A 25469-nucleotide genomic window follows, 5' to 3' on the forward strand; every position below is an offset into this window, starting at 1 on the left:
TATACCATCCTTGGAGTGAGAGGAGAGGAAACGAAGATGCACGCAGGCTTGCGCATGAGCTGCCATGCACGCTGCCTGGAGTGCACCTCACTGCTAGATCACTGCTTCAAGAAGTTCTGCATCGCTACTACGTGCGAGAGGAGGCGCGTAACTAAGGCAAAAATCACGTGGCAAAATCACCAATTAGTAACCCCCTCTCGGCACACACAAATAAATAATAACCTACTCTCGGGAACCTGTGAGAACCTGCTGGATCCCACCTCTGTGGCTAGCCCAGCATATACTGCCCTACTGTTACTGTTAGACTGCAGAAATGATTTCTCAAGAATGGTTACAACAAATAAAAATGGCCCATACGTGTCATGCTGCCCATAGAGAGTGACTAGCAGTTCCTGTTACCTTCAGCATACAAAGCACGTGCTCTGTCACTTGTTCTACAGGCAGTCACAGAGAACAAAAAGTAAAAGATAAACATCTGAGTTTGGAGAAGGAAATCAGTACATCAACAGAGCTGTTCTTTTCAGAGTTGCACCCTTCTAAGACCACACTGACTTCAATGGCCTTCGAAAGCTATAACTGCATTTAGGATTGCCCTGAAAGAGCACAATCTCAGTCCGAGCGCACTGATTTCAGTAAATGGCTCTAGATCGCAGAGTGATTTTGTGTAGGATTGCACTGCAAACACAACTGTTCTGCTTTGAAGCAGTTAAAGAGCACACAACCCTGCGCATTTACTGAAATGTGCAAACTCACAAATCCCAGCCCTATCTGTTTCCGCACCCAAAATCCCAACAGTGGTAGCCAGACACAGGAAGGTCTGCAATTGCTAAATGCATTTACTCTGGCAGTTTTCCTCAGAAGACAAACCTAGAATGGATTTCACTGATATATCACCAAAGACACTTCTTTGGCAAAGATGACCCATCCTCACATACAATAAATCATGAACATCAACAGCCTCTAATGGATTTTGAGTCTCTGCCACAGTCTGCTGAAGCTAGTGGCTGACATTGCCGGGTCCTGCCTGCACGCCAAACTACCCTTATAAATTATTAACATTCAGTCCTGCTCCATCCTAAAGAATAAAAAGGCAGCCCGAACCTACCTTGTAAGAAACTAAAAATGACCATTCTTGACTGTGTTCCTTTCCCTGATCCATCGCATCAACCCACCCCCCCACCCCCCCGCCCCGATCTCTGAAATGGCTTCCCAGTACTCAAAAGAAACTTTACAGGTTATTTTGAGGAGGAACCTGCCATGATCAAGCAGAATGCTAATGCAATCATCGTAAGAAAAGCCCTGCCAAATCACACCAAGTGTCAATTTAGTCCAGCATTTTGTTTGCCAGAATGGATAAGCGGATGCTGTGAGAAAGTTCAAAAGCAAGGCCAGAAGGCCAAAGCAAACAGTTTCCCTTCCCCAGCAACTGTTACAGCAGCCACTGACTGACCTTTAAGAGGTGACACGATAGCCATGTTCAGACATTTGAAGGGATGTCTGTCATGGTGGTGAGGGAGCAGGCTTGTTTTCTGTGGCTCCGAAGACTAGGTGGAATGCATCACCACGGAGTGTGGCGGAGTCTCCTTCTTTGGAGGTTTTTAAAGAGAGGCTGGATGGCCATCAGCCAGGAGTGTTCTGATTATGTGTTCCTGCATTTTATTTATTTATTTATGGGTTTTTTATACGGCCCAACCCCCGAAGGGCTCTGGGCGGTGCACAACACAGATTCTACGTATAATATATACAGACAAAACCCCATTAGATTAAAATAATTTAAATTTACATTTAAAACACAGCGGTAGATTCAATAAAAACGGCGTCAGCGATAACCCCAATTAAACCCTCCCAAGGAGGGGGAAACAGAACAAAAAGTGGGTCCTCTAGATGGCAAAGGGGACTCCGAAACCGGAGGAGTAGAAGGGGCACCTCAGTCAGCGGCTGGACACTCCAAAAGCCCGGTGGAACAACTCAGTCTTACAGGCCCTGCGGAATTCACCAAGATCCCGCAGGGCCCAGACAGCTGGAGGAAGAGTGTTCCACCAGGCAGGGGCCAAGGCTGAAAAGGCCCCATTGCAGGGGGTTGGACTTGATGGCCCTTGGGGTCTCTTCCAACTGTATGACTCTATGATCCTAGGACCTACCCTCCATGAAACTGACTTATCCCCCCAGAGATATCTGTGCCAGCAGCCATCTATGCATCCTGTGCCAAACTTCCACAAGTTAAATGTAGAAAAACCAACCCCAGGTTTTATACAATGGAATATAAAGACTACCTATTATAATGTCAAATATTATGTAACAGGAGTGTTGGTGTCTACAAAACTCATACCCTGGTGACTCTATTTTCTGCCAGTGGTCTTTAAAATGTTTTTGCTAGAGAAAACACTTTAAACATTGTCATGTCTCCTGATAAACCTTGAGATGTATGCCAGTGGACACCTGAATGGTGCAGAAGGTTTTAGGGCATGCTCAACTAAGTTTACCCAAGCCATTGGCAAAGATTTTGGGACCTTACCACAGCCCATGAGAACTGAGCATCTTACAGTACATCTTTCTGATCACAAAAGGGAAGGTTGATACTGGTAAGCAAATTATCTTTCAGAGGAGTCTGTTGACTATTCCCCAACTATTCATTGAGAAACCCTTGGAAAGCTTCTTTGGTGACCCAGGACACTATTTGACGGTAGCTGCTTTACTTCTGAGACCCTCCTTTCCCAATATTTCAGCATCTTCTGGGCCCTCTTTTCTCAAGAAATAATACTTTTCTTTAAATGTGCGTGGCCAACTTCTTTGCCTTAATACCCTCTCTCAGGTTTGAAGAGGCAAACGATTTGGACATATGGGGTGACCAATGGTAACTCATAACTTTAAGGCAACCCAGCAGAATACAAAAACTAAATAGCTGCCAATTATAATAATGATCTTAGAATCTTCATCTTTAAAATGCGCACACACACCCCACACACAAAAGCAAGCATAAAATATATGTTGTATAAATGTAAGTCAATGCTATTCTTTAGGAGTCACAAGATCAGTGCCTGGGAAATGGTTGGTCTTTGCTTCCATGTTCACACATGAAGCTCCCTTACACTGAATCAGGCCATTGGCCCATCAAATCAGAACCGCCTTCTGTAGGAGACCCCGCCCTGGTGCCTTCCAACATTTTTTCTGGAGCCTGCCCAGTTTTAAGAAGTGGGAAGGGCCTGATAGGGCTTTTGCCCAGCAAGGTTTCTGATTGGCTAGGCAGATTTTTTTTAAAAAAATGTTAACAATTCTGCCCATTTACTTAGACCAGTGGTGGCGAACCTATGGCACTCCAGGTGTTCATGGGGCTGATGGGAATTGTAGTCCATGAACATCTGGAGTGCCACAGGTTTGCCACCACGGACTTAGACTATCCTTAGAAGACCTGCTCTCACTTTCAGAGATCAAGCAGGCTGCAACCAGAGAAAAGGCCAATTTGTACTGATACCACATCTGGAGACTTTTGCTTGTCATCATTTAGGCTCCAAGAACGAACCTCTCCATTTCTCCATTCATTTAGGAATAGCAGCATCATGGTTTCTATTTGACCATGGCAATTTAATTGTTTTGTTCTTAATTTTAAATTGCGGATGAATTGACAATTGTTGGTCTTCCACAACTTGTGGAAATGAAAGATACCGGTGTTCTGCTTAATTGAACAGAGCAGGTTCCCTCTTAGTTGGTCAGGTTGGAGCAGTGCAGGCAGGGTACTTCAACTGGAAATCTGGAGTTACCCTAGGCCTTTGGTACACAATTCCTAGCGTGGTCTATTCTCGCAATGGTCTCTTAAATCTTTCACAGCTGAGCTCTTCGACATCCTTTTTAACTGGAGTGGCTTGGGACAGAACCCACATCACCTTTGAGCCCTGAGACCTCCATAATGACCATAAAGCAGTAGGAGTTATTTCTCTCTCCTCTCTTCACCCAAATCATAAGCCAACTAGACTCCAAACAAAAATTAAGTTTCTCAGTAATCCATCTGTTGTCTGAAGGTCAAAGCAAAGCTACCTTGTATCAGTTCCGTCAGACATAGATGTCAGCTCAAGGTTGGCTTCTATGTCCCACAGTATGGTTACCTATTATGCAGATATTTACCTTATATCCTCCTATGAAGGATTCAGAACATTGTGGTCAAAACTTCTTTAATGAATAGACTGGGGACATAGAAGTGGAAACTTCCAAGAATCTGTACAGATATAGTTATGGAAGACTGATTATGGACTATTTGTAAAGCAAAATATATTTTTCCAAATTAGCCACACAAACATTAAAGCCGGAAATAAGACATGCTAACACCCCCCTCCCCCAAAACAAACCAAAATAACCACAAGAGCTAGTACCCAGCCTTTACAAAACAGAACAACTGGTACCCATGTTCAAGGATTCACCCCCGTCTAGATGGGAAGGAAAAGGAACACACAAGATCAGTATCAACAAAGAACACCTTTGGATAACTGAGATTTGCCTAGCAGAGAGTAATCAATTTTTCATATTCATATAGTCTATGATTTGCAGCCAATTCCAAATAAAAGCATGACAGCCTCAAACAATAGAAGGCCAAACATATTTGCCCCCATAGCAACATAAAGACAACAGCATCTGTATACATTTGTAGGAAGAGAATGAATGGAAATCAGCGATATGGCATCCTTTCCAACGCACATTCTTCTTATCAATTAACCCCATATATTTTTCCAGGAGATTTGATAAAGGTACCGTGAATTAAGATAACATTACAAGTTAAGTACATCTCACATTAAAAGCCAGGTTACTATTATTCTGAAGAACCTCCAACCCTGTACTTTTGGCCCCTTCTGCACATGCAAAATAATCCACTTTCAATCCACTTTCAATCCACTTTGCAGCTGGATTTTACTGTGCGGAATAGCAAAATCCACTTGCAAACAAATGTGAAAGTGGATTGAAAGTGAATTATTCAGCATGTGCGGAAGGAGTCTTTATGTCCAGTCCCGGTTCCCTGCACTCCCTTATCTTCCACTGACAGGTCATTAAAAACACATGCAATGCAAGATTTTGTAAGGTACATCTCACCGTTCCCTTAAAAATATACGTATCCATTAGTATGCGGGCACAGAAAAGAGAGCAACTGGAAACCTCATAGCACTGAGCTGTAATTAGGTTCCTATAATCCCTTCTGTGCAGCAGAGACTCAACTCTATGGTGATGAGCAGTAGCCAGATCAATACAATAAAAAACCTTGAAAAGTCATAACCCGCGCAAGTCCTAATCATGACCAACAGAAAGAACTTGTAGTCTGACATTACCTTGGCCGCTACAGAAGAATTTGGCTTCTCTAGAAGGTCCCAGAGTTTTTTCCTCTTCTCTGCGCAGCAGGTGTTGTCAAACTCCTCGCCTTCCCTCTCCCGCATTGTTTCTGCTTCCCGCTTGAGCTCCTCGTTCATCTGCTCCTTCTTCTGGTGGTACCTCGCCTGGCAGCAGGATTCCAGATAGATTTCATCGATCCCCCAATAGTCCAGTTCCTGGCTGAAGGACAACGCACACATCTCCTCCATCATGTGCAGCTTGCCTGTGCGGTAAAAGTTCAAGATAGAAGTAAACGCCCCAGGGTGCCTATCAAAGAAATACTCGTTCTCCTCCAAGTTGTAGTCATCGCATATATCCATCAGGGACTCGTGGGTGTTGCAGTCTCGGAGCTTACCCAACCTTGTCCGTGGCAGCCTGTCTAAAGTTCTCCATAAGACCTCGTGAGCCAAGCCACCGACATTAAGCTTGACCCTTCTGGAGCAGGCCTTGCTCCTAACAATGTCCATGGGATCTGGAGGCAAAGAGGTAGTAGATCGAGATCCATTCTTATTCATCCCCGCAGGCATTGCTTGTCTCTGTAAGGCTGTAACAGGGTAATCAAGCTTCCAAACAGGATATCTTCACCTGTTCTCCTTCTCCTCCATGCCTGCAAGGGAAAGAATCCAGGGAGCCCATGGTGACTTCCACAGATCCAACAAGGCCCTTCCTTCCTTTTCTCACAGACTGCCGGATTGGGGATTAATCAGACAGACACAACTGCTCATTTCGGTCTGCTCGCAGAAGCAGCGGCGGCAGACGCTGCAAGAGCACAGGTCGCTGTTCAGTTCTGTGGTGCTGAAACTGAACAGACAGCCTCAGAGCAGTGTGTTGAAAGCAGTGGGAGGGAGAGGCGACAGCTAGCAGGGCTTTCGTGCAACCCATGCCAGGCTCATATGCGGGAAGACCCCGTTCTAGCAGGAGGGAACTCTCCGAGCTGTTCATCCCTTCATGTACTGAAGTGGATTCCTAAACTGTGTGGTTTCCAGCCCCTGGGCCAGTCATGTGTTTTCAGTAGCAGCTGGTTGAACTTAGCAAACTTACAGTAGAGCAAATGGCAGCTCATGCAGCCAGCCAGCCTCCCTGATTTACTGGTCCACCAAATGGTGTGCATTTTCAGATTCATTCCATTTTGACCTTCTCCTGTGAAGTGAAACTCTTATTTAGCTGGTGTCTAACGAAGGGAGCTTTGATTCCTGGTAGCTGATAGGTTAGAAACCCTTACGGTGCCACTGGACTCAAATCTTGCTCTCATTTAGATGGGGCTGGACGTGCTCTATTTCTGAATGGGTACTTAACAACAGCTCTAAATAAAGTACATTGAACCATCAGAGAAACATTATTATTTCCCCATTAAAAGATTTATAAAAATACAATATTTAAGGTGCTTTTAAAAAAATGACACTGTATATGACAACAAGGTGTCCCCTCCTGGCCGTTTGATTTCCCCTTCCAGCTCTCATGCATAAACACAGACAGATGTTGTAGGTAGGGTGGGGTGGGGGTTGAAGAAAAGGAGAAGTGCTTGGATTTATATCCTGCCTTTCTGTCCTATAAGAAGACTCAAGGTGGCTTATAAACTCCTCTCTTCCTCTCCCCACAACAGTCACCTTGTAAGGTAGGTGGGGCTGAGAGAGTTCTGAAGAACAGTGACTAGCCCAAGGTCACCCAGTAGGCTTCATGTGGAAGAGTGGGGAAACAAACCTGGTTCACCAGATAAGAGTCCACCGCTCATGCAGAGGAATGTGCAATCAAACCCTTAGAGTCTACTGTTCTTAACCATTAGACTACCCTGGCTCTCAGTGTCCCTCTGGTGATAACTGACATCCCCACACAAAACAAACTAAATGCTGTACACTGTTCTGTAGATTTTTTAAATGGATTCGGTGGGCATTTAATCTGCGCCACTTTGCATTGCTTTTCTACAAGCAGTGTGCACCTCAGAAACATTAATGGAGAAACCAGGTACACACCCACAAAAAAGCACACTTGGCTAATCAAAACAGGGGACTTGCACTCACATTCTTTCTCTTGTGACATACTACATTTAATATTGCACCCAGGAAAGGGGGAGGCATGAGTGCCCAAAATGCAACATGCCATCATTATTTAAAAAGCCACATGTCAAGTCTGTACATGCATCTTTCAGCATGGGAACACACAAATTACCCATGCACTAAGGCTAGAAACCAACCCTCAGAAGTAAACCCAATTGCAATCAACCAGACATTTCCAAGAAGTGTTATTTAAGGGCTGGACTATCAGCGTGACCTTTTTATACTTTGGCCTTAAAAATATCAAGTCATTTGTTGCTTCAGGGCCATTTACCCAGGCTTCCCCCAGCCTCTGCTTTTCTCCCCAAGAGCATGCACTGTAAAAGGGCAAACTGCACGTTCATCATTATTGTCTCTCCAGAGCACCTGCATGCTTCCGCTGGTGTCATCATCCACGCTCCACATGTGCTACCTGTTTACAGATTTAACTCAAAGACGTCAGGGGCCCAAGCCAAGACTAATCAGGATGTCTAATTACATATCCTGCTTTGGAGTGCACAGCCTTTCCTTCCAGCCCATCTAATGCGGAGCAAATTCAGACTGATTATCACAGAGAAGGAAATCCTGCCTTCTTGGTCTGAGAGCTCTTCCCAAGGAATGGCCCTGGGTGCAACCAGCCAACTTACTGAATGGACCAATTTCTTCCCCTTTCTCCACCAAACCCCGTTTAAAGTAAGATCCAGGGAATTTCCAAATTGGCATTTCGGCAGGTCGGCAACCATGTAACAAGGGGATCTATGAATAAGCCCATAGGCCTATGCTGTCTGTGTAACAGAAGAGGTGGTGAACTCCCCCTCCCTCATGGGCAGTCTTCAAGCTGGACGAACACTTGCCAAGGATACTGTAGGCTGACCCCGTGTGGAGCAGGGGGTTGGGCTAGCTAGATGGACTCTATGACCTCTTCCAACTCTGTGACTCCCAAGAAAATTCACCCATACTATGTGAATGCATTACAGGGGACCAAATATTTATAAATTGAAAGATTTTAAAAAATAACTTCAGTGATCTGAAACAGGAGAAGGGAGAAAGCGGCTTATTTTTATCCATTTCACTAAGGTACCTTTTTGGCCAAAGGGATAGTTTGCAATGACTCCATTCCAGCTAATAAGAGCTTGCCTTGGTGAGAGGTTTGAGAGTGTGTCTTTAATGAGCTCCGGGCTCATAAAGTCTCTATTGAAAGTGGATATCATGGAGGCCAGGCAGGCACGGAGTTATAATGGCAATTATTCCCAACAACACACTGAGAGGAAAGGGGGTGAGGTCGGTGAGAGAGGCTACACACCAATTGGGGAAAGGGGGGTGTTGTTGGCCAGATGATAAACTCCAGCCTCTCTCCCCGAGCAAGAACGCTTCACTCCACGGTTGCGGGAGGGAAGCTTTTTTTTTTTTTTTTTGCAAAATCGTCTTCTTTGCCCCCCCCCCCCCCGCCATGCTGCAAAGACAGCAAACAACAAACACAAAAAAGGCAGCCCCCGAGCAAGAGCTCCGTTCTCAGGCGCCTTTGCACTGTTGCTTACACAAGATGGCATTTCAAACCAACGCTCGGGAAGGAGCTGGGAGAAGGGACGGCTCCTTCCGCTGCCCCCACCAACGCCGGCTGCCCCCCGCCAGGATTTCAGCTCGGATCCCGCTGGGATCAAAGAATCGACCGGGGGGGGGCGATCCTGCCCTCACCCCCCCTCCCCGTATCCAAACCGAACCGGCGCTTTCCAGCTGCAAAGTCTGGCAAGCGATGATGGCTGGATCGCCCCCTCCCCTTTCCTCCCCTCCCCCCAAATCCGGCCACTTACTTCTTGGGCCAAGATCCCAGAGGACGCCCCGGCGGGCTTTCGGGGGAGAGGAGAGCATCGGCCGGGGGGCTACATCATGCTTTAGACGCCGAGGGGGAGCTCAGCAGCCGGGCGTCGCTGGGGTCCCTCCTTGCGAAGCCGGAAAACAGCCGCAAGCGAAATTCCCACGGTGGCCGAGCGGCCGGGCCGCGGGAAAGGTGCGTGCGTGTCTCGCGGGAGGGGCGGGCTGGGATCCAGCACAAGAGACGCGGCTGGGGGGCTTGCCCGGGTCTTGTGGCCGGACGGCGCTGCTCCGAGGCCCTCCGCGGAGTCCTTGTCCGAGCGGCCCCACCTTGAAAGCCACCGAGACTGAAAACGGGATCCGGGTCGAGTTGGCCCCCAGAACCAGCAGCGCGCCTCCGCCAGAAAACGCCTCGCTGCCTCTCGCCTTGCAGCGGCTTCTTAATGGGGATCAACAAGTCCAGGCTCAGCCTCTGGTCCCCCCCCCTCCCCCCCGCAATTGTGTCCCGGAGTTTGGTGCGAGCGGATTGCGAAGTTGAAGGGGCGGCAGAGGCGAGGGAAGCGGCGCCACCTTCAGTCTGGACGCGGCATTGCAAGCACAGTTAACACTTTGCTGTCCCGGCCGCACATTTATGTATTTCAATAATTGGCTTTTGTATGCCGACTTTCCCCTTGCGGGCTCAGGGGGGCGTCCAACATATCAAGTATACAATTCTGAGCAGATGAAACTATAGATATACAATCAAAAATGCAAAGAAGAAGTCACTGTTATGTGCCCACAGGTAAAAGGAAAGGGGATTTCAGCAGTCGCTTGTTTTCAGAAGTAAGTCCAGTGTGCCTTTGACTTCAGTCCAAAAGCTGCATGAAACGGATCTGTCTTTGGAAGTAAAAGAATCATGTGCTGAGTTGAGTGCCCTTCCCTCGTCTTTATCATCTCGGGCATGCAAGGAAGACAGCGAAGCTGAACACCCTTGGTGGCCAGAATATGTGAACGCTGTTGGTCACCTCTGAGCCTCCCGAGGGCAAACCACAGCTTTGGTGAGAATTCTGGGTCTACTAGGGTTGCCAGTACCAACCTCTGAAGATGGGGGGGGGGGGGAGTGCAGTTCTCCTGGAGTTATTATATCCATACCACAGAGATCAGCTTTTCCAGAGGGCAGTGAAATGCAAGTTTCTCCCCAGGTGCTGCCCCCCAAATCTCTTGGGAATTTCCCAAGTCAAATTTGACAACCCTAATGTCAACAGGATGGCCTGAGCTTGTCAGCAGCTGAGGAAAGTCAGCCCTGGTTAGTACTTGGATGGGAGACCACCCAGGAATACCAGGGTTGCTATGCAGAGGAAGGCAACAACAAACCACCTCTGTTGGTCTCTTGTCTTGAAAACTCTACAAAGTTGCCAAATGGGCCATGGCAGCTGCATTTGAAGGCAGTTTGCTAGGTCAACAGTGGCACTCATTAAAGCAAGATGTTCCGGTGTTCCTTGGTTGCCAGGTATGTGTGGACTCAGTGTGGACCAGGACAGTGGCAAGGGAGAAGGTGGACCTCCACCCCCTGTCATTGTTTGACTTGAAGTCCCCTGAGAAGCTACTATCTGCCCCTGGGGAAATCTTTGTGTGTTGATGACTATACTATATGTTTCCCCAATGGGGCAAACAGTGGCTCCCCAGACCACTCTACCAATGTAAGTGTGGGTAATTCCTAGAAATTATGGGATGGATCCTGGAGCAGCCAGGGTTTCGGAAAAGACCTCAGTGGGGTATAAAAGCCAACAATCTTCTCCTGGAGGGCGCATCTGTGCTACTTGGGGATTAGTTGTAATTCCGGGATATCTCCAGGTCCCACCTGGAGGTTGGCAACCTTAATATCAGATCAGCAAACCGAGCAGGAGGGGAAAACTTACACCTCCTCTTCCTGTATCCCTGGTCCAGATTCATATTGCCCACGGGAGGCATGAAACTCTGGAGTTCACATTTTGAATTGGTAATAGCAGTTTGCTATTTATTTGTATCATAGGGCCCTTCCCCACTTACCTTTTCCCGAGGGCTGCTGCCGCGAATTCAGCCGCCACAGCATCCCTGGCGCCAAGGCCGGGTTTCCCTTTCACGACTTCCGCGCTGGTGGTCACCGTGCTGCCTTTGAAAGAGCCAGGGATACCGGCTATAATGACAGCAGCAGCGCCGGGCTGGCGGCGCTTGTCGCCTTCTCAGTGGGGATGCGGACCCCGCGCTACTCTCCTCGAGTAGCGCGGGGCTTAGGGTAAGTGGGGAAGGGCCCAGTAATTCCTTCATGCTGCTTTGTTTGTGCCCTCCCATTTCAGAATCACAACAACCCCACAAAGCGGGCCAAACTGACAGTGCGATCCTACATCATGTTATCATGTAGGATGGTGAGAACCACAAAGGATTGCGAAGAGCTCCAAGCGGACCTTGATAAATTAGGTGAGTGGGCTCAGAAATGGCAAATGCAGTTCAATGTAGCAAAATGTAAAGTGATGCACATAGGGGCAAAAAATCCAAACTTCATACCGCTACAGGGGTCACGGTCTTTATCAGTCACAGACCAGGAGAGTTTGAAGTCTTAGTTGATAGTTCCATGGGAATGTCCACTCAATGCATGGCAGCTGTGAAAAAGGCAAACTCTATGCTGGGGATAATTAGGAAAGGAGTTGATAATAAAACTGCAAGGATTGTCATGCCCTTATATATAAAGCCGTTGATGCGACGCACTTGGAGTACTGTGTTCAGTTCTGGTAGCCACATCTAAAAAAGGATGTGAAGAGATAGAAAAAAAGTACAGAGAAGGGGCGAGGATGATTGAGGGCGGGCACGCTTCCTTATGAGGAGAGGCTTCTGGCGTTTGGGATTTCTTTAGTTTGGAGAAGAGCGTCTGAGGGGGGATATATGATTGAAGTCGATCTATAAAATTATGCATGGGAGTGAAAATGTTGACGAGAGAGAATTTTCTCTTTCTCTGTCTACTAGAACCAGAGGGGCATTCATTGAAAATGCTGGGGAAGAATTAGGACTAATAAAAGGAAACACTTCTTCATAACGTGTGATTGGTGTTTGGAATATGCTGCCACAAGGAGGTGGTGATGGCCACTAACCTGGATAGCTTTAAAAAGGGCTTGGACAGATTTATGGAGGAGAAGTCGATCTATGGCTACCAATCTTGATTCGCCTTGATCTGAGATTGCAAATGCCTTAGCAGACCAGGTGCTCGGGAGCAGCAGCAGCAGAAGGCCATTGCTTTCACCTCCTGCATGTGAGCTCCCAAAGGCACCTGGTGGGCCACTGCGAGTAGCAGAGTGCTGGACTAGATGGACTCTGGTCTGATCCAGCAGGCTAGTTCTTATGTTATTATGTTCTTATCCCTTCTTAGGTGCCTGGACAGAGTGAATTTTGAAGAGCATAACTCTGTTTTGGATTACACTTGGAACACATGGCCTATGATAAGATAACCGAGTTGGTAGCCAAAGCCAGGTTCCCCTGGCAGGCAGGTGGTCAGGACTCATTTGTATAGGACAAACATTGTTTTTCTGATCTGGTACAGGTCCCCTTTTCTGATTCTGTTCCTTAATTAAGTCTCATATGTCATAAAAGTCAAATTTCTATTTCTGAAAAAGTCAGAAACAAACCATACCAAGGTAATAGGCTCACAGCATGGCCCAGTTTGTTCTGAGGCAGGATAAGAACATAAGAACATAAGAACAAGCCAGCTGGATCAGACCAGAGTCCATCTAGTCCAGCTCTCTGCTACTCGCAGTGGCCCACCAGGTGCCTTTGGGAGCTCACATGCAGGATGTGAAAGCAATGGCCTTCTGCGGCTGTTGCTCCTGAGCACCTGGACTGTTAAGGCATTTGCAATCTCAGATCAAGGAGGATCAAGATTGGTAGCCATAAATCAACTTCTCCTCCATAAATCTGTCCAAGCCCCTTTTAAAGCTATCCAGGTTGACAAGCCCCTTTTAAAGCTATCCAGGTGACAAGGATATATTATAGTCCACTGTTGTGAGTTTTCTAGGCTGTGTGGCTGGACTGTGTGGCCTTTGACAATACGCACTGTAGTCACTTTGATACGGTTGTCTTGTCACGTTACTACCCTGCATCAGATACCTTTCCAACTTCACTGATTTCAATTGGCTTGGAAGGGTTAACTCTGTGGAACTGTAATTCTGCCTGCCTTTCTTCCAGCAAGGGTGCTTAAGATTGCTGCCCCGATAATGCATCTGTCATGGTACCGTGTTTGCTTTCGCCAGGCCCTGCACAACAGGAGGAAAGTGAACGCTCTTTTTTTTGTATGCGAGTGGTACTGGTGCATATCCATTATCAGAGAGTTGAAGAATAAATCGTTGGAATTCATTTCAAATGCTTTTTTCTGAACCATGTTACCCCAGGCTAGAATCTCGTCAACCAGCAGAGAGAACCTGCAAAGAAATCCGATTTGAATAGTGTCTTTAAAAAGAGAGAGAGAGAGATTCTAATTGAAGTTACAGGAAAACATTTTTTTAAAACATCCGTGGGAGTTTCTTCTTCTTGGGAATCAGCATCTTTATCATCGTGCAGCTGTTTACACAAAGCCGTGGTGGTTTTTTCTCTCCTTAGGAAAGGTTGAAAGAGGCCCAATGTATTTAGTGTCATTAATGAAGATGAATCTGGCCCTCTAATGGCTCTTAAGTGTTGCAAAGAATCATCGCAGTCAGCTCTTTGTGCAAATCTGCACTCCCTTTGCAGCTGCCGTGAGTAGATTTCTTTTTGAATGGATTGGCATTTAGATGGCATATGGATTCTTGGAAGGATCTCTCACATTGTTATTCTAAAGCTTCAAACTATGTCTATATCCTATATCCAAACTATATCCTAAAACTTCAAACTATGGCCCTCCAGATGTTCATAGACTACAATTCCCATGAGCCCTGCCACTTGGCCATGCTGGCAGGGGTTGATGGGAATTGTAGTCCATGAACATCTGGAGGGCCATAGTTTGAAGACCCCTGTCCTAAAGCATAGGTGTCAAACTCATGTCCCTCCAGATGTTGTGGACTACAGTTCCCATCATCCCCTGCCAGCATCATGCTGGCAGGGGATGATGGGAACTGTAGTCCATAACATCTGGAGGGACATGAGTTTGACACCTGTGCCCTGAATTGTTGGGGGGGGGGTATGGTAGGGTTTAAATATTTAAATAAAGAAATAAAACATTGGGGCAACACACATATAGAAGAAGAAGAGTTTGGATTAATATCCCCCCTTTCTCTCCAGTAAGAAGACTCAAAAGAGGCTTACCATCTCCTTTCCCCTCCCTCCCGCAACAAACACCCTGTGAGGTGGGTGGGGCTGAAAGAGCTCCGAAGAACCGTGACTAGCCCAAAGTCATGAAGCTGGCATGTGTTGGAGTGCACAAGTTAATCTGGTTCACCAGATAAGCCTCCACAGCTCAAGTGGCAGGGCGGGGAATCAAACCCGGTTCTCTAGATTAGAGTGCATCTGCCCTTAACCACTACACCACACTGACCATATACCAGGGGTAGGGAACCTGCGGCTCTCCAGATGTTCAGGAACTACAATTCCCATCAGCCCCTACCAGCATGGCCAATTGGCCATGCTGACAGAGGCTGACGGGAATTGTAGTTCCTGAACATCTGGAGAGCCGCAGGTTCCCTACCCCTGCCATATACCAATAGTAGCTGCTTGTCCTTTTGCAAAGCTGGAGGTCTATGTGTCTGTACCCTCTGGTTCTCCATGCAGATGTTTTCTCCCCAAAGAATCAGGGGAGGAAGTCTTAGCTTAGGAGGAAATAATCTATTGCAGTGGCAAATATCTGTAAACCAACAGTGGTCTGCTCATATAACCTTTTTGATGTTCAGTTCAAAATAATAATGACCAACAAGAGCTGATAGCTCTGGCACTCCGGGAACTTTGAAGGCTGCTAACTTTCTGCTAAACAGGAAATAGGGTCACTTGCTATTAGTGTTGCATGACTTCAGATTATTAAAAGCGGAGGGGGGGGGGGGCTGTTCCCAGACCAGCTAGCTAGGCAGAAGCAGAGGAGAACAGAAATTTTGCTCCAGAATTGTAATAGCATTTGCCTCCTTTCAGTGTTTCTCAGTAATGATGTAGAATAATTGGTTTGGGAAATGCGATGCCCGGCCTACTGCAGAAAAGAAATAATTGGGTGGGGGAACTCCATCATTCAGAGTAAATATTTAATGATGCTCATACTAACTTAAAGACAAATTAGCAAAAATGGTATAGAGGCATGACCACACAGGGAAAACAGCTTCTTGGGGGAGAGTTGGTAATTGGGTACATTAAACTCAGACCACAGATTTTATATAACTGTAATCATTGTTACATGATCAGATTGAAAGCCACCCATTGGCTGTCCCCCACACCTCCTTGTGTACATCACCGGTGATAAATCATTTGCCAGCAGAAAACCTTCTTCTATAATACTACAAAAAGACTAATACTTCTTTGAAGAGCTGTCATAGAGAGGATGGAGTGGAGCTGTTTCGGTTGCCCCAGCATGTCAGACCAGAACCAATGGGTTGCAGGGGCATACTACCCAGGGGGACACATGGGGTCCAATGTCCCTGAGCCGCAGCCATTTGGTCACATGGGTGGGGAGGAAAATCACCCCCCATGCCCCTCCTCCTTCCCCCCAGGCCCATACTCTGACTTCAAGACAAGTGACTTGAGCTGACCTGGTGCAAAAAAATGTTGTTTGGTCATGGTGGGGGAGGGTGACCACCCATGGGTGTGTGCGTGCGTGCGTGCGTGCGTGCGTGCGTGTGTGTGTGTGTGAAACTCAGATTTTGCACCAGGCCACATTGTCCCTAGATACGCCTCTGATGGGTTGAAACTAAAAGAAAAGAGTTTTTGGCTAAACATTAGGAAAACCTTCCTGACAATTACAGCAGTTTCTCAGTGGAACGGGCTTCCTCAGAAGGTGGAGAGCTCCCCTTCTTTGGAGGTTTTTAAGCAGAGGCCAGATAGTCATCTGACAGCCAAGCCGATTCAGTGAACTTAGACCAGTGGTGGCGAACCTATGGCACGGGTGCCACAGGTGGCACTCAGAGCCCTCTCTGTGGGTACGCGTGCACAGAGTTCGTCATGTGATAATACTGTAATTATTTCAGGAAGATTATTAGCATTAAACCTAAGACCTAGATTTGGTGAGGCAGTGTAGGTAACCCTGTTAAGCGCTGTTAAACCCTACTGATTTTCATGGGAAGAACGAAAGCGTGATCCTTTACCTGGGAGTAAACTCGGTTGCTGGCAATGGGGTTTGCTTCTGAGTAAACCCTCCTAGGGTTGTGATTCACCCGTTTGAAGCATTGCATAGTTGCTTCAAAGCAAAGCCACCAACTACCACCAAACTTACTCCCGAGTGACGTGCGCCTTGGAGCCAACCGTTTTTTCTATACTAAAACCTCAGTATTCAGGTTAAATTGCCATGTTGGCACTTTGCAATAAATAAGTGGGTTTTGCGTTGCAGTTTGGGCACTTGGTCTCGAAAAGGTTTGCCATTACTGACTTAGGCAGATCGTAAGAGGGAAGACAGGAAAGGATGAGTCAGCGCTCGGGGCTCAGGGCCTTTCCTTACATGCCCAAGATAATGCTGACCACCACTTGCCTTCTTATGGCCACAGAGCAGGGGTCACTGGAAGAGTGGGGGGCGGGGGGAAATAGTTGTGAATTTCCTGCATTGTGCAGGAGGTTTGACTAAATGTCCTTTGGGGTCCCTTCCAGCTCTATGTTTCTAACTTTGCAGTTTGCTTTAGCAAGATCCATGTGACATCATCTCACACATTCGGGTGTGCTCACTTCTTCCGACTAGGCATTAAAATAGGCATTCCTTTTTCATTTTTAACTCAAGTTTGCTTTAAAAACCTTGGTTCTTCTGCAGTAACTTTGTTAGATCATTAGTTTTAGTTATTCAATTTACTTTTCATTTCCATTAGTTTCAGTGGAAATATTATTTCTGACTGGGGCATTGAACCCCAAAGTCTCAATCAAAAGATCCGACCCGGTAAATTTCAGATGGGGGTGCGGAAAATCATTATATGATAGGCAATTAAAACATGTTTTTCCTAATAGGGTAAGTAAGCGAAATGTCGAAAGTGGACAAAATATACACCTCACCATACAATCAGTCCACACTATGCTACCAACAGGAACACATCTTACCATGAAGATGCCAACCATAGATGCAGGCAAAATGGTAGGAGTAAAAACTGTCAGTCCGCAGTCACACAGTCTGGAAAACCCACAACAGCCAACAAAACATTTGTCTGAGAAAGTGTATTGGCAGATAACAGAATCACGGAGAGCCATCAGGGACCACTGCCTGTATGAAACCAAAGCCTTCTCCCAGGCTATAAACCAGCAATGTAATGGGTGTAAAATCTTTGGAATTAAAGACTGTCAGTACAACCCTCTGTGCTAACAAGATCTGTATGTAGCTGTTTATTTATGAATTAAAATATGTATCCCCCTCTTTTTTTCTTGACTCGATTGTTAAAACACCCCCAGCTAAAACCAAAGAAAAGGTGACCCCTGTTTAAAATTGTCTGCTATTTACACCCCCTCGAAAAAGGTCGGGCACATTGATTGTCATCTTAAATTTGTGTACAAGTTACAGGTATTCATGGTAATAAAAACTTTTTTCCCCCAATGGGATTGCCTTACATTTGAGGTCATCTTCCTTTTGGGTAAATATGGTAGTTCAGTAGTTTTTACTGGCATGCACTTTTATTTCAAAATGTTATTTCCTTACAGGTGGTGAGCTTTTAATTTTAAAAAATCTTTTCCCACTCATGACTATAACCTTTGACCTTAAAAGAAACATACCTGGTTTGCAAACAGAGACATCCTTTTCCTGCCTCCTGTTCTGCCAGCACTGAGCTTCTGCCTAGAGTAGGCCAGAGGCCAAATTATATCAGGGTCGGGGAAAAAGGAATAAGATAGCATATGTGTCATACAAATGGAACAAAATAGCCGCTGCCTAGTAATTTGATCCTGATGCGTGGTCCATTTGGAAAACAGGTTGGCTGTCACTGATCTAGCCCAGTTCTATGCAGATACATATATTGCAGTATCTTACATCATCATTATTAAAAATGCATGGTGACAAGTGTTCTTTTGAGTGTATTTTTGCTTATGATAAAAGGGGTGGTAAGGGGATAGGGAATAAAAATATTTTCAGTGGAGATGTATTGTCAGCTGTTGTATGGGAAATGAACACAAACACCTGAAAATGCCTTGAGCTGAGTCAGATTACTGGTTTGTCAAGGTCAGCGTATCCTACTCTGGCACGCTGCAGTCCTTGAGCTGAGGGGTTTTGCATCAGCTACTGCCTGATCCTTTTCACTGGAGATGCTGCGACCTTCTTCATGCTAAGCACTGGCTCTGTTAAGCCACGGCCTTTCAGTCATAAGACACCCTTCAAAATTATCTAGTTGTGCCTGTACCTCCCAAGCTCCATTAAATGCTATGCTTCGAGGTAGATGATTTCCACATTAGCCCCAGGTTGGTTGCTGGTTGGAAGTGGATTTTTCCACAGCATCATGATGAATTGGAACATTATCCACTGTCAGAGGTGCATCTAGGGAAAATGGACCCTGGGGGTAAAATCTGAATTTTCCCTGTCCCCCACCCCCAGCACACAGGTCTACCACCCAGAGCTGGCGCTGGAGTCCAGGTCTACTTTGCTGAGTCGGAAAGCACAGTCTGGGCCTGGGGCCCACCAACGTGATTAGATGGCATGCTCCCAGGGACGTGTGATACCCCATGTCCATCTGGCAGATACATACACCCCTGGCCACTGCCCTACATAAAGCATGGTTGAGCAGAAAATGAATGGACACACATGTTTATTGAGTTTTTTCAGGATACAGAAGGTCATTGTTTTAGCTAAAAAATGGGTGTCTGATGTTGGGGGGGGGGGCACAATTTCAATTCTTACCCGGGCTCCATTTTCTGTAGCTACGCTCCTGTTGCCAACTCTAGGTTTGGCTATGCTTGGGGATTTCAGGGTGGAGCCCACGGAGGGTGTGGTTTGGAAGAGACCTCAGTGAGGTAGAATACTATAGAAGCCTTCCTCCAAATCAGCCATTTCCCCCAGGGAAACAGATCATTGTCATCTGGAGAGCAGTTGTAATTAAGGGAGATCTCCAGACCCTATCTGGACGTTGGCGCCCCTAGAGTGGGGCAGGAGAATTACAACTGAAACCTGCCCTGCAGAAGCCCCCTCAATGCTTCTTTGTCCTAGCATTCCCAGCACACTGTTTTCTTGTGAAAAACACCCCATTGTCAGAGGGTCCAAAGTTGCCTGGAGGGGCTAAGTCTTCCAACCTGTCTGTTAAGCTAACCTGGTCTTCCACATAATCCCGATGCCTGTTTTTTTTCCCCACCAGCACTATTACAATCCATGAAAGGGCTTCCGTGGCTAAGCACATCTGTTTGCCATAACATTCCATCTGCATCGTGTCTTTGCATGTAGCGCGCATCTCCATGCCTTGGCTGGCTGTGTGTGCAAAGGAAGGCTTGCAGTACAAGGTAATTGGTTCACAGGATGATTTAGGTATTCTGAAGCTGAACAGATGTAATCCTACCCAGAAGGAAGACGGCAACAGAAGCAGCCTTTTAAGACCAAGTTTTATAATATTTTCCATCATTTATTTATGATCTCACTTGTTATTCAAAGTGTCACACTTCTTTTCCTGTGGAGATGGTTATTGTAAAATACTAATTAATTTCAAGGGATAACATATGGCATCTCCCCCACTGCCCCACCTGAAGGGTGGGGGAGGTGGGAGGTGGGCTGTAATGCCTGTAATATGGTGAAAAGTTAGAGGATAGTTTTTCTTTCTTTCTACAATTTTAGGACTGGTGAAACTCTCTGGGCCTTCCCTGAAGCCAGTGTGGCTCCCTGTCTCCCTCTAGTGCCTAATAAAGAAATGGCAGTTTAGCCACTAGTGAATCTTGGTGCTTTCATTTTGTCTCTTTTAAGTGATCAAATCCTGTTTTATGACTTGCAACATTCACATTACTAAAAAATAAAACACAAGGACACAAAAAGTATTGGAACACAGAAGACCAAAGATAAAATCCAGTAGCAGCATAGCATCAACATAAAAACAAGTACATTAAAAGAAGCACAAATCTGTTTGGCTGTAAGTTCAATTTCACTAAGTAAAAGCAATACAATAAAATTAGCAGCATTTCTTCTGAGCTGACCAAGACAGGGCAAAAGGAAGACATGGAAGGCAAAAATCAACACAACATCTGGAAAAATAAAAAGGTTTTTCATCTGGTGCCCCAAACTAACTAGATTTAGCACCTGTTAGATTTCTTGTAGGAGTTCTACAGTTAGGGTGCCACAACTGAGAAGGCCCTGCCTCTCATCCTCACCCATTTTGCCTTCACGAAACTCAGAGCACCAGGGCAGAGGGTCAGATGTAGATTTTAGTTGGTAGGCAGGTAGTTGTAAGAATAGGTAGTTCCTCGAATATCTTGATCCCTGAATTGAACTTGCCTTAGGGTAGGGGTGGCCAACCTATGGTGCTCCAGATGTTCATGGACTACCGTTCCCATCAGCCCCTGCCAATTGGCCATGCTGGCAGGGGCTGATGGGAATGGTAGTCCATGAACATCTGGAGCACCATAGGTTGGCCACCCCTGCCTTAGGGCTTCCAGCTCTGGGTTGGAAAATTCCTGGACTTTTGGCAGCAGTGCCTGAGGAGGGCAGAGTTGGTGGAGAGAAGGGAACTCAGCGGGAATGTGATGATACTCTAGAACATAGGTGTCAAACTCATGTCCCTCCAGATGTTGTGGACTACAGTTCCCATCATCCCCTGCCAGCATCATGCTGGCAGGGAATGATGGGAACTGTAGTCCATAACATCTGGAGGGACATGAGTTTGACACCTGTGCTCTAGAACGTCTATTGCCCTTTCTGCATAACCAAAATAAAATGTTTTGAGGCAGGAAATAAAACATTTCCTCTATGGAGTTCCACATGGATTTCCCCAAACATTTTTTTGAAAATGTTTATTTCCAGCTCAAAACGTTTTATTTAGATTTTGTATTTTTCAATTCCCCAAAGCTGTCATTGCCTGCAGGGGACTTGATCTCTGCAGTTTGCAGATCAGTTGTAAATTTGATAGCGGCTGAAGCTTTTCATAGCATGAAGGTAAATAACATCACCTGCTTTAAAAATAACATTAAGCCTCTTTTATTGGGACAGAAAACCTGAAGTTTTTTTTAATTAGGACTATTGGGAGATGATATCCCAAATCACTGCTTTTCATGTATCTGTCTACTGCTGCAAGGACGTTGTATGTGCAGAAATGGAGAGACAATAAAAAACTAACAAAGGAAGACTGGATATTGAAAGTCACAGAATATTCAAAAATTGCAAAATTGACAACTTTAATAAGAGAGAGTAATACAGTGAAATTTATAGAAAACTTGAAACCTTTTATGGACTATCTATTGAAAACATATGGTAGTAGAGAATTAATTGCAGGATTTGAGATCTAAAAGAAAACAGCAGAATGAATTGGAATATTAGTGTGCATTTGATAAATTGTTTCATTTTAGTGTGTATTTGATAAATTGTTTCATTTTAAATATATGCAGGAGCCTAGAATGGATTAGAATTCAGCAATGAGACAGCTAGAAGTCACTGTATGGGTGTATGGTGTTTAGTTTTAGTTCATTATAATTGGTTGTGTTTAGATACTGTCAAATTTGTGTTTTATTCTTTTCTGCGGTGTTTGTATTCTTTATTTCTATTCTGTATTAATGTAACTGTGGATGTGGGGGTCTATACTGGTGTGTGTACATATTTGTTCTTTCCTTTTTTGTGTTGGGAAAATAAAAAATTATTAATAACAAGGTTGCCTGCAAAATACCTGGAGGAAAAAAATCTTGACCCCATAATCTATATATATAAAAATCTAGACGTGTGTTTGTCCCTGATGGTCTCCCTCAGAAGCTGCTGGATGGATCACCCCCAAATTTTCACAGGACGTTCCTCCCTGTTGCGGGCAGGTTATTGGACCTTCAAATCACTGAAAGTCCATACCTGAGCCAGGTAAAACATCTTTTTCCTGGCGTACAAGGCCATAAAGCTGGCTGTGTTTAACTGTCACCCTTAGAATGTTCGTGCAGCCTGTCTGTCTGTGGCCTGGGGGCTTAGAATGTTCGTGCAGATGGGCAGAGATGAGCAATGGAAACAGTACATAGGTAATACTGTTAGGTAATATGCGTGGAAGTGAAACACATACACTCTTTGCTGTGTGAGATGTCAGGTGCGTTCCCCCCCCCTCACACGCAGGTAACTTTCACTCTCTGTGCCTCACCCACTGCTACCACACAACACACATACTCTCATACACATCCAGCTCATCCTAACACACCTCACTCTGCTCTCCCTCACATCCAACCACCACTTACCCACTTCCTCACCCATATTCGCCACACCTCTCTTTTACTAAAAGCGAGCTGGGGTTTGCCTTTTTCTTCTAAGAAAATCTGCAGGGTGGGGGTAAACCAACACTACCGGCTTCGCTTCTTTTGCACATGGCCCTTTACGAACCCTTTAAGGGAGCTGGCCTCGATCTGAACGCCTCACCACCCTGCCTCTGCTGCCTGACTGGGATAGCCTCCTTACCCAAGCCAGGACTGTGCATGTCAACCAGCCTCATGGACAGCGGGATTCACACTCTGGACAGTTCCGATGTGGAATGGAAAGGGTTACCTTTTTTTAAAAAAAATTTTTTATTGTATAGAATATATGTATATATATGTATATATATGTATATATAATATATATGAATATATTACCTTATACTAAAAAAACAGGACAGCACCATATAACGATGTGCATTGAAAAGGAAAAGAGGGATTCCATTTGACCACCCCAAAAGGCTATGCTGCGGATCATTGGACCTGCATGGACATCTGTGTGGGTTGCGGACTGTGATGAGAAGGACAATTGCCACAGCAACGCGTGTCCGAGCCCGCTAGTTATTTAATTATTATTCATGTTTATTATTCAAAAGGGAATAGGGCAACACTGTAATAATATAATTCACAAGGATGCCTGGAGTGAAGGATTAGGTACTGTAGGCCTTGTCACTGTATGTCATTAGTACCATCTGCTGCTGTAAGCAGGTTTCTACAACATAATTTTTGTATTTATTTAATAAGTTAATACTGAGGCTATGCTTCCTCCCCTGGTTGGTTTCCAGGTTTCTATGAGTCAACTCCTGTTGCACTGTGGATGTTGATTGTCTTGGCGTTCTTGTGTAATCCGCCTCCAGTCCTAGATGGAAAGATGGACTATAAATAACATAAATAAATGAGGCGTAATGAAGTGCTATTTTTCAGGTGATGCTATTCTTCTCCATGCCATAAACAGCTTTCCACACATTAAGTTCCTATTGCAGAGACAAGACATCAGTCTGAATCTCCATATACAGGAGCAGCATTCCTCAATTGTTGCTTGAACAGTTAATTCATCTGAATTCTCTCCCTCTGCTGTGAGATGCAATTCAACTCATCCTTGTTCATCCAGGTGAAGAGAGAGAGGCAGATAAATGGCCCACTTGGGCTTTGGAAGCAAACGCTTCTTTGAGAGCTAAGGACAGGATCTCTGGGATACCCCGTCCATTACACACAAACACAGCCGCACAGCCGCATCATGTGTCAAAATCCAATCGCTCCAGAGTTGAACCTCCACCTTTCAAAATGATCTGAACATCCCATTTACCTAATGGAGAAATGTACAGATGTTAAATTGCCATTCGCCGTTGTAATTTGTAAAGGTTCGCTGCTGGGGCCACTTAGAAATCAGAAGTCTTGGAATGTTTTAATGCAGATTGAAAGACTTTGCTATCAGGGCGCTAAGGGCATTTGTTAATGGTGTCTGTCCCCAGAATAGCTATAAAACATGGGAATTAAGTGCAGGGTAGAGAGGACAAATGCATGCCAAGCAAGAAAAAACTGTGTTCTGATAGCAGAACATACTGAATAAAACAGAATTAAACTTAGACAAATTAAATTTACACAAATCTTTATTGTCATCCAGAAATAGCTGTTAAAACAGGTTTGTCTATATTCTACCCCAAGAGTGTCTGTGCTTAGAAAAAAGAATTTGCAACAATCGTGCATATGACTGGAGTACTATCTCTATATGATGTTATCCATTCAGTCGTTCTCGACCCTTGGCGATCCGATATGCAAGCTCTTTCCACATTTTCCTATTAAGTACTGCTTCCTTCAGCTGGTTGATGCTCATGCCTGTATCAGCTTTTATAGTATCCAGCCATCGTATTCTTTGGCGTCCAGGTCGTCTCCCGCCATTGACAAGTCCGAGCATCATAGATTTTTCTAGCAAATTTGATCGCATCACATGACCGAAGTATGTAAGTCTGAGCCTGTTTATTTTCCCTTCTAGTGATGTATCTGGTTTTATGAGGCTCAAGACTTCTGCATTTGTCACCCTAGCTGTCCATGGTATGCACAGTAGTTTTCGCCAACACCACAACTCAAAAGTGTCTATTCTTCTTCTGTCAGGTATCTCTATAGGGCAGTGATGGCGAACCTCTGGCACGGGTGCCAGAGGTGGCACTCGGAGCCCTTTCTGTGGGCACACGTGCACAGAGTTCATCATGTGAGGGGACGGAAAATCACCCCCCCACAATAATAATATCAATATCTAGACTAGCTCTGGGCACCGATCCTTTACCTGGGAGTAAGCTCGGTTGCTGGCAATGCGGCTTGCTTCTGATTAACCCTCCTTGGGTCGCGGATTTTACCCATCTTCAGCGCCGTAACGGGTTGCTTCCCCACTCGCTTACTCCCAAGTAATGTGCACCTTGGAGCCAGCCATTTTTTCTAAACTAAAACCTCAGTATTCAGGTTAAATGGCCGTGTTGGCACTTGGCGATAAATAAGTGGGTTTTAGGTTGCAATTTGGGCACTCGGTCTCGAAAAGGGTCGCCATCACTGCTATAGGGAAAGGTTAATGAAGGTCATTTTAAGGACACTTTCCTGTGAAGAACATTCAATCTGCATTCTGCTATGGCAATTTGGCAGGTGATCTTGGGTCAGTAATACCCCCTCAGTCTGACCCAGGGGTAGGGAACCTGCGGCTCTCCAGATGTTCAGGAACTACAATTCCCATCAGCCTCTGTCAGCATGGCCAATTGGCCATGCTGGTAGGGGCTGATGGGAATTGTAGTTCCTGAACATCTGGAGAGCTGC

General features: G+C 45.5%; 1 protein-coding gene across 2 annotated transcripts in view; it reads right to left on the reverse strand.

The window, feature by feature from the left end:
* Window positions 1-9475, reverse strand: part of KCNB1 (potassium voltage-gated channel subfamily B member 1) — a 229882-nt gene extending 220407 nt beyond the window's left edge. For both annotated transcript variants that reach the window (XR_007244468.1, XM_048495899.1), the window contains exons 1-2: window positions 9191-9475; window positions 5310-5956 (exon numbers count right to left, since the gene is read on the reverse strand). Coding sequence is in view for 1 of the 2 variants with exons in the window: in XM_048495899.1 (XP_048351856.1) it covers window positions 5310-5876 (567 nt within the window). In the remaining variant the exon portion in view is untranslated. The remainder of the gene's footprint in view (window positions 1-5309; window positions 5957-9190) is intronic.
* Window positions 9476-25469: the final 15994 nt, after the last annotated feature.

The sequence above is a fragment of the Sphaerodactylus townsendi genome, linkage group LG05, assembly GCF_021028975.2.
Source record: "Sphaerodactylus townsendi isolate TG3544 linkage group LG05, MPM_Stown_v2.3, whole genome shotgun sequence".
NCBI classification, from domain to species: domain Eukaryota; kingdom Metazoa; phylum Chordata; class Lepidosauria; order Squamata; family Sphaerodactylidae; genus Sphaerodactylus; species Sphaerodactylus townsendi.